Source organism: Ricinus communis, chromosome 10 (genome assembly GCF_019578655.1).
Source record: "Ricinus communis isolate WT05 ecotype wild-type chromosome 10, ASM1957865v1, whole genome shotgun sequence".
Lineage (NCBI taxonomy): Eukaryota > Viridiplantae > Streptophyta > Magnoliopsida > Malpighiales > Euphorbiaceae > Ricinus > Ricinus communis.
In genome coordinates this window covers 706,611-716,709 of record NC_063265.1, presented here as the reverse complement: position 1 = coordinate 716,709, position 10,099 = coordinate 706,611, and the positions used below count along the sequence as shown (strand labels likewise).

At 32.2% G+C, this 10,099-nt stretch overlaps 1 protein-coding gene across 2 annotated transcripts; it reads left to right on the top strand.

Annotated features, from left to right (window-relative positions):
* The first annotated feature begins 535 nt into the window (after window positions 1–535).
* LOC8277275 (U-box domain-containing protein 4) lies at window positions 536–3,555 on the top strand. Of its 2 annotated transcripts, XM_048369821.1 has the most exons (3): window positions 536–2,113; window positions 2,225–2,327; window positions 3,136–3,555. In XM_048369821.1, the coding sequence occupies exons 1-2, from the start codon at window positions 773–775 to the stop codon at window positions 2,285–2,287; spliced, it is 1,404 nt and encodes a 467-aa protein (XP_048225778.1). In that variant the 5' UTR covers window positions 536–772; the 3' UTR covers window positions 2,288–2,327; window positions 3,136–3,555. The 2 variants fall into 2 exon arrangements, with proteins under 2 accessions (XP_048225778.1, XP_002528228.1); XM_002528182.4 differs by lacking the exon at window positions 3,136–3,555 and having other exon boundaries at window positions 537–2,113; window positions 2,225–2,707.
* The last annotated feature ends 6,544 nt before the right edge of the window (window positions 3,556–10,099 follow it).

The window sequence follows — 10,099 nt, the reverse complement described above, 5'->3', positions numbered from 1 at the left end:
TTGGAAGAAGTTCATTTGTTGTTAAAACCATTTTTATCCTTTTCTTTTAAGTTTGACAGTTTGACTTTCTTAGTTTTAACTATTTAAATTCGAGAGACCAATAGAAGGCTATCTTCTCGCAAAAAAGAAAATAATAAAAATACAAGGTTTAACTTTTTTTTGGTCAAAGAGTAATTTCATTGAATATATCTTCTTCCATAAATATTAAAATAAAACCAGGAAAGAAATAACAAGAAAAAGGTCGCAAGAAAAAGGAAAAAGGCACAGCGCCCACAATTGAATCCCAGTGGAATTTGATTTGAGAAGTCCACATCAACAACAGACAGCAACAAGTGTCGCCATTCGTTAAGGGCAATTTCGTAATTATAAAATAATACAGAACCGTCACCACAAGCATATAGGAACCACCAATTCAAGACCGTCTGATTTGATTTAAGAAAAAGTAGGTGTCTCTCAACTGGGCCCCCTTCCTGACGAAAGCCTGAATTTACCAATATGTCTGTCTGTGAGACCGTCACCATTATCACAAACGATACCTCCCGTAATTTTATCATTCCCTCAGATACCAAAACCACTAGACTAGACAACACCAGCGAAGCCAGCTTTTAAAGCCTTAACAATAAAAAACCTCTCTCTCCATCTTCCCTTCTTCCTCTTCTTCTTCTTTAACAAAACACGCAAAGACACAGAGAAACTCTCTATTCCGCAATGAAATCGACTTAGAAACCCAAAACCCAGAAGCAAGAACACTGTCAATTTCATTTCTGAAAGAATGGTTTCCTTAGAAGATTCACATTCAAATGCAAATCGGTTCCCGTTAACCCGAACCAACAACAACTTCTATAACCCATCTTCGGTTTCTAATACCAGAATCAACCGCCATGTGGGCCGTTCAATGCGCACAATACGCTCTAATTTTTACCAAAATGACAACAGTGGTAGCTGCTGCTCTTTCACTACGGCCGCCGACAACGACTCCACCTACGTCTCTGAGAATTTAACCGATTCGGTCATCGACATGCGTCTCGGCGAACTTGCCTCCCGAAACAGCAAAACCGAAAAGTCCGCAAAATCATCCTCCGATGAAGATTTCCTTGATATCTCACAAGCATTCAGCGATTTCTCGGCTTGTAGCAGCGATATCTCGGGAGAATTACAGCGCCTTGCTTGTTTACCGTCCCCTGAAAACGCACCTAAAGCAGAAAACTCTGAATCGGCTGAGCCGGAACCGGAACCTTGCTTAGGGTTTCTGCAGAGAGAGAATTTCTCAACTGAAATAATGGAAAGTATTTCGCCGGAAGATCTCCAACCAGCGGTCAAGATCTGTGTAGACAGCCTCCAATCACCGTCGGTTGCAGTTAAAAGATCAGCCGCAGCGAAACTCCGGCTTCTTGCTAAGAACCGGTCCGATAATCGGGCATTAATAGGCGAATCGGGTGCTATTCCGGCTTTAATTCCACTTCTCAGATGCAGCGATCCATGGACCCAAGAACATGCAGTGACAGCTCTGTTGAATCTTTCACTTCATGAAGAAAACAAAGGTTTAATTACAAATAATGGAGCCATAAAATCCTTAGTGTATGTGTTAAAAACCGGTACTGGAACATCAAAGCAAAACGCAGCGTGTGCTTTGCTTAGTTTAGCATTAGTAGAAGAGAATAAAAGTTCCATTGGAGCATGCGGAGCAATACCACCACTTGTTTCTTTACTAATTAGTGGATCAAGTAGAGGCAAGAAAGATGCTTTAACTACCCTTTACAAGCTCTGTTCGATTAAACAGAACAAGGAGAGAGCAGTGAGTGCAGGAGCCGTGAAACCATTGGTGGGTATGGTGGCGGAGCAGGGAACGGGGATGGCGGAGAAGGCGATGGTGGTGTTAAGTAGTTTGGCGGCAATAGAAGAAGGGAGAGAAGCGATTGTTGAAGAAGGAGGGATTGCTGCGCTTGTTGAGGCTATTGAAGATGGGTCAGTTAAAGGGAAGGAATTTGCTGTGCTTACATTGTTGCAATTGTGTGCTGATAGTGTTAGGAATCGGGGGTTGCTTGTCAGAGAAGGTGGCATCCCTCCTCTTGTTGCGCTTTCGCAGACTGGCACTGTCCGTGCTAAGCATAAGGTTCTTGAATTGATCCTTGTACATGTTTTCTTTTTCTATAATTATTTTCCTTCATACTAAGAGGCATTCTTTAGGCTTAACCCCCAACCTGTGCTTCATTCTTTGTGGCAGGCTGAGACACTTCTTGGGTATTTGAGAGAACCAAGGCAGGAGGCTTCATCTTCCAGTCCTTAATGGAAGTGCGCTTTTTTTTTTTTAGAAGAATTTATAAGAGGTAATAGTTACTAATTAGACTGAGTGCTTGTTGTTTGTATATAAGGAGTGCTTCTTGTTGGTTTGTACAGTGTGGCTGGGGAGGGAGAATGTGGAGTCTACTGCAATTAGGGGAAGCTAGTGTGCATGAAACTGACTTTGTAGATGTATGATGAGTTTACAACTAGTTTTTGGGGCTTTCTTCTTCTTTTTCTTTTTCTTCTAGAGGAGGAATACTGGTTCACCTTTGTGGGAGTTTTTGGGCGATTTTATGAAATATTTTGGGTTTTCTGCCTAGCGTTTTGTTTGGATGACCCAGATTATGTTATTGATTTTGTCGACGTTTAAACTAGTGTGAAGATCGATGTTATTACTTGAAGCATATATATGTTTTTAATTGCATCATGTAGCCTGGATTTCAGTATTGCCAAACAAGTCATTCTAGTGGTAGTCTTCGTGGATGCAATATTTCCAAGGATGTAAACCTATTCCTATTTGTTGGATCCCTTCCCAGTTCTGCTACAGTTTTGAACTGGGATTTCTTCATTTCTTCTGTTTGAATGTCTGGTAGCCTTGGAAAAAGAGAATGAATCCCCTCTTCCTGTTCACTTACATTTTTACTGTCCAAAAAAGATATATATTTTTTACAGGAGTGATGATCTCTCTCTTATCAAATAAGAGAACCCATACCTGCTGCTTGATTGTGCAGATCTCAGTCTCTGCAACTTTTGTACTTGAGCTGAAGCAAGCCCATAATTTTTTATTCTTTTTGGTAATGGATGCAAGCCCATGTTTTAACTTTGCTTTTCGGTTGCCTGTATTGATCTCAGTCACTGAGTGTGCCAACCATCGGATTAAAATTTCCACTCGCATCTGACAGCTAGCATCCGCATGCAGCAAAGCCGAATCATTTCTTTTGTTTTCCCCGTCCTCTTTTGAACTTTCTTGGCTGCCAAATGGTGAAGGCCTTTTTGGACTGTTTTTTGTCAAGAAATGGCTTTGCTTGAAAACCTAAGATTTGAGAAAGATTTTTGTATAAAGATGGGGACTGAGGTGATGTCTCGGTTGGATGGGGAGGCCCCTCAATCTGCTTCTTGTTTGGTGTAAAGTCAGTTGTATCAGCTACATGCATACCATAACCACCTGTCTGTCTACAAGTAATGGTAATCGGAGCTGCAAAAGGGTTACCAAACCAACCGCTGAAACCCCACCATAGATTTTACTTGATATGATATGATTAAGTTTTTCCTTGTCGTTGTTCGTAATGTATTAGCTGGCATAGCAGGTATGTTTTGTCCTGCTGCTTCCCCCCCCCCGCCCCCCCCCCCCCCCCCAAGTGTCGGTAGTAACGTTGAACTCAAATACAAGAAAAAAAGAGGGGTGGGGACATGTATAGACAAACTGTTGCAGTTACATAAGAGGGGGCTCGCTCGGACGGCACCGAGTGAGAGAGAGAAGAAGATGGCGAGAGACAAGAGAAAAGAAAAAACAAGCCAATCGGCTACTCACATATCCACTGGCTTCACATGTATTCAATTCACATCCTAGACATTTCATGTTCTAGCATCCTAAATGAATTACCAGACATGTAACCTGATGGCTAGGGCCTAACATATGCCCTGAACGGGTCTCGAGTTCGCAGAGAGGGATGGTAGAGTAATGACTTGAAACCATTTATAACCCCAAATCATAGAGGAGAGATATGACCTCTAGGACTAGCTGTCTCCATTTTTCACCTTAACTATATTCGTCAACACCTCCTACTGACATAGTAATGCCAATGGATATGGATAAGGTACCTACCATTTAGTTCTACTAGTTAGTACTTGTACATTTAATTGTTTATTACTCCTTGTGTCAAATTCTATTATGACTTTGACATTATTACCAAAATCCTAAAAAAGGATGCCACTGTTACTTGTATTTGTCCCAATTTTATTTGACTCACCCGCATGTCGACCGTATATACTAATACTATTGATAGACAAAGTTAAATAGCTTGCCATCTAGAAAACAGAATACACCCCTCTAAATAAATAAGCAAATTTTTAACTTTTTATAATACTAAAAGAATTAATTACCATAAGAATGTGGATAATAATTATAAAATTAATACTCATAATACAATATGACGACAAACAAATTCTATAATACTCATCTAAAACTTTTTATTCATATTAAATCGATTAAAAACTTAAGGCTAAATATATATTTTATATTCATGAACTTATATCGATTAGTCAGTTTAATATTTTAATTTTTAATTTAATTTAGTATGTGTCTGAACTTTATTTTGTTTTAATATCTAAATATCTTTAATATTCAATTTAACTTAGCCTTGCCCTTGAACTTATATTTTAGTAATATTTAAATAATTTCGTGTAATATATATGGACATATTGAATGAAAACACATATTAAAAAGTATTAAAATATGATAAAAAAATTTAAATATCTATTAAATTACATCAAAAATTAAAATATTAAATTGACTAAAACGCCAAAATCCATTAGCATAAATATTTATTTAGTCTAAAAATTAATTACTCTCAAGGAAATAGATAATTATAATAAATAATAATAGTAGTAAAACATAATTGATAAATCAATCATTTTTTTGAGAATAAATGCAATTCATTGCTACGAAGCCAATTTGCTTACATGTTGAAGAACCAAGAGCTCAAAGAATGGGCTACAACATTGGCTGATCTTGCCACCTTAGTAATACTAGAAACTATGAGTTGATTGGTCATAATCTATACATTTTAATAAGAATAAAATAAACGTAACATCCTACATCAGAAACTAAAATACAAAAGAAATTACTCCAACAGCTACGTAAGAAAAGTAAAATAGTTAAACTAAAAAAAAGCACTCTTCTGTATATTGTACAACTTTGTAATTACATTTAAACCTGATTTTAGAATTCGTAATTTGTAAATCAACTATCCATAATTACCCCACAAAATTCGCTAATCAAAACACTTTCTAAATTTTTTTGCTAAGATGCTTAATTATTTAAATAATTAACAGATTTTTAAAGTTATATATATATATATATATATATTAAATTTTTCTATTTATTATATTATACCAATAAAGTCTTTAACATGTCAAAATTTCTATGACTATTTTTATCTTTCAAATTTAAAATTTAAAATTTTTACTATTTTATTATTATTTTATTTTTTAACATATATTTTATTGTAAAAATAATAAAATTTAGTATTATTATGTAATAGTTGTAATAATTATTATACTTATTATAGTATTTATTTTAATAATATAAAATTTTTATATTTAAACAAGTCATAGATTTTTACCATATTTATTATTACCATTTAAAATCACATTTAATTTTTTTAGAAATATTTATAATTAACTTTTTATGAATATGCCACATGTTTCAATAGAAAATAACATGGCACGGCTTCATAAAATTCTGCCATGTAAAATCTCATGGAAAAATTTGACATTTTTTATCATATCATAATACATATAAAAGTGCGAAAGAAGAGGGGGGACAGACAAAATTTACTAAAACATCTTGACTAAATATTTAATTAATTGTATTAATAAGTAATATTAATAATTCATGGAATATATATCTAATTTTAGAAGTCAAACTCTATTAGAAGTTTCAATATCAATTATATTATATATATAATTATCTTTTTTAATTGTTTTATACTGCTAATTTCTCTTATAAACTTTTAATATTAATAATTCATTAATTATATATCTAATTCTAGAAGTCCAACTCTATTAGAAGTTTAATATCAATTATATTAATATCTATAATTATCTTTTTTTAATTATTTTATATTTCTGGTTTCTTTTATAAACTTTTGGACAAATATTAGAGCATGATTTTAGTAATCTTAGGTAATATTTATGGATTTACATTTTGAACGTTCATTACTTTCTTTTTTAATTTCATATTCCCACGTATGAAACTAAAAAAAATAATTAATTTACACATAACTAATTAATTAGGGATGCTAAAAATTAGTTTGGCAAGTCATCTTAGTGGGGTGCTTAAATTGTTTATGTAGGGTAAAATTTTTTTTTAATTAGATAACTGATATTTTTGAATTAAATTTTTTAAAATTATGCATAGCTATATATAGAAATAAAACAAGTATAATTGACAAGTTCAATATCTATAAATTATGTATAATCTACATGAATAAAAAAATTAATAATTAATATGATATATGAAAGTATAAAGAGGGATTAGGAAAGGGATAAATAAATTCAGTAAAATTTTTGTGCCAATATTTTTATAATAATGAGTTAATTCAGTAATTGTGGATCGTGGTTTCAGGCGTGCATCTAAGTGTCTCTAGCGACTATGGTACTATAAGACTTTTCAACCTAATAGGAACATGCTAACTAATCATAAAGACTAGTGCATATATGGGAATGGCCACCCAGATAATTTTCCGGGACACTTTTACTAATTTGAGTAACATATTAGATTCCATAAGGAAGCTTTGCCACATCCATAAATAAATTCATAGGCCAACTTTCTTATTTGTGTATTTTAGCCTTTAATTTTATTATTTAACAAACTATTCTCTATAAATGCAGTATAATATCTCTACACATCAAGCACTACAACATATGAAGTCCACCTAAGTCTACCCATTTTAGGTTTAGCCCAATTCTCAATTATATTGTTATCCTAAATTAACTATTCAATTACGCACAAAAAAGACTACATAGTCTAGTCAAATTACAAATTATGCTTTAATTACCAGGTTTTTAACCTAAATGAGCTACATCTTACATGCTAAGACTTGATTTAGTGATCCTCTTGTAGGTGAATTGATTAATTAATTAAATATGGCAAAGTCCACTAAGTCTAATTGGATTTTAATTTAAGTTCAAACTTTACTAATATGTCAATCTAATAGACTACAACTTCCATGCCAAAGTCCAAGTTTTAAGACCTAAGTCTAGATATCCAATTTTAGTTAACAATCATAGAGCAGTTATTTGCCATTATTAAAATAAAGTAAAAAAATAAAATAAATAAAGCAGTATATCTAACTATTACAATCATTCTTACAACTAATAAAACTTTAAGAAAAATGACTAAACTAAGTTACAATATACAGAAATTGCATAAAAATCCGAAAATAGAGACCAAATTGGTGTAGAGCCAATTGACTTAGTGCAGAGCCGTATCAGCACTGCACAACGCTGATCAGCTCTAGGACTTGGTAACGACTAGTTTTGTATCTTTTCTCCATCCTCCTTTGTCCAGAAGCCAATTTAATATGCACAAGAGATAAAAACATAATTAAAACTCAAAAAATGAAGTAAGAATTATAAATAAATCAAATTAAGTTAAAAATTATAAAAAATAATACAAACCTTAGAAAATAAAAAAACTGATAGAAGGCAAATAAAACTTCACATGGCAGATCCTAAATTTCATTCATGCAACCCTAGAAATTCATATGATCATATAATCAAAAGAATAAATCTAACATATCATCTTAATTATTCCAATCATTAGATTCAAAATTCAATAGAAAATATATTATCAGATTCAAAACCCAAAATGTTCTTATTATCATATTCACAGCCCAGCATGCATAAGCATTACAGAAACATATAAAACTATTGAGAATCCTAGATTTGATCACATAAATCATATAAAACATTTGAAGTCAATCCTAAAATATTTCTAAAACATAAAATGAAAGAATCAATTTTGTGAAGATAGGAATGCTGATGATATTGGATTTGGAATCCTTCAGGTTGTCACTGTTGAATATTGATTTTTAAGTTTCTAGAGATGATGAGGTGGTGAAATGAAAGATTGGTTGAGAATCTAGTGCTACTTAGATTTGGAAAATCTTAATATCATTCAAAAAATAAAGTTTCCATATCTTAATTCTTACTTAGTGACTTTTTTTTTTATTCTTTAAAACTCATTATGCTTTTTGAACGTCTGTCAATTCACCTAGATTGCTAGTAATCTGTGCTTAATGATGTAGCTAGTGCTAGACCTAGGATATTATATTCTATTTATAGTAGTAGGATTAGGAAACCCTAGACAAGCAGATAAATACTTAATTATTTAAATCAAAAATTGAATTGATTATCTTTTTTTTATCATATTAATGGATTATAAATATAATCCCATATATCCCGTGGATCTATTCAAATCAAATAGTATTAACGGTAATTGGTCAAGTAAATATTTTTAATTTTTTTAATAAATAAAAATATTTATAGAATTAGAAAATCTTTAACTAAAATTTTAAGTCTATTAGTTCTTTCATCTCATTTTGATACTTTTTTATCGATCTCAAAATATATTTTATCTTTTAATTATTAATGTAATAGCTAATTATCAAATATATGTTTCATTAGTTATCCCAAATGATAGTAACAAAGTATGTATTGGAGTATGATTTATTTAATTCAAACAAATGTGTAATAAGAATATTTTAGAAAAAAATTGATATAAAATTAATGATATTGACTTAAAATTTATATTTAATAATTTATGTGTAAATAAGAGTGGCCTATCAAATGGAGATAAAGGAAACATTATTTTATTAATTGTTTATTTTAATAGATTTGTTATTTGCTAATGTTAGTCTAAGTGCATTATCATATGGTTTAATACCTTATTTAGATATTAACAAATTGAAAATTTGATCTAATGATCTTCCAAGTGTTAATGTTGTAGAATAATTCAAGTATAGTTACTTTAAAATCACGACCGCACCAAGATGGCGCGTCCACGAAAGGCAACATTTTCATGAAATAAATTTCAAGTCTATAAAAGCTCAAATTATGACTGCACCACAATAGGTGCGACCACGAAAAGCAGAAATCTCAAGGCAGAATAAAATGGCTTGAAAAAGCTCAGAATCGCGACCGCACCATAAGTGGGAGCTCTGTTTGAAGTAACCATTAAAAATCACCAACGGTAATATTGGAGAGCCGCTAATGCCATGTCACTACATCAGATAGCCATTGAGGCATTTTAAGATTCGCGACCCCGAAGCAAGAACTGTGACCGCAATTTCACAGTCTGACAAGTGTATTTAATGCACCGTCTTAAAACAAACTGTGGAAGATTTTGGGATACTTATGTAACATCATTTTAATATTTTTAGGCGATAAAAACCACATTAAATAGCCATTAATAATTGATCAATAACCTCCCAAAGTCTATACTAGTGTGCATTCAATATTTCTCATTCTTGCAATCAATTTCTTAAGTCTTGGTTGTTGTAAGAGCTTGAATGCTCTTGTAAGGTTTGAGTATTAGCCTAAATACTTGGATAAGGTTTAAGGATTGGCCAAGGAAAAATTCTTATAAAGGTTGTGTATTAGCCATTAAAACACAAAGTGTAAAGTTTAGTGTGAGCCCTAAAACACCAAGTTGGGAGTGAGCTTGAAAAACTCCATTTTGTAAAGATTGATAGTATAGTGAATTTTCAATTGTGAATTAGAGAGTGAACATGGAGTTTGTTAACACTTGAACCTTTATAACTCCTTATGTCTTATTCTCTATACTCTTTTAATTTTTCTCAAACTAAATTTTTTATTTTCCAACATTCTCTATTCACCAATTCAACCCCCTTCTTGGGTTAAAAAGGCAAACAAGTGGTATCAGAGCAATGTACTATTCATCAAGCTTAAGTGCAATAGTGAAATATCAAGATGGCCAATGAATGTATCCACCTCCTTAGACCATACTTCGATGGGTCTAATTATGCCTATTGGAAGTACAAGATGGAAATTTAAATGGACAAGATATGGT

Bases quoted from the DNA above. Each gene is read 5' to 3' on its own strand.
- LOC8277275 (XM_048369821.1), top strand. From the start codon at position 773: ATGGTTTCCTTAGAAGATTCACATTCAAATGCAAATCGGTTCCCGTTA. The intron at 2,114-2,224 runs GTTCTTGAATTG...TCTTTGTGGCAG, and splicing joins CTGTCCGTGCTAAGCATAAG to GCTGAGACACTTCTTGGGTA.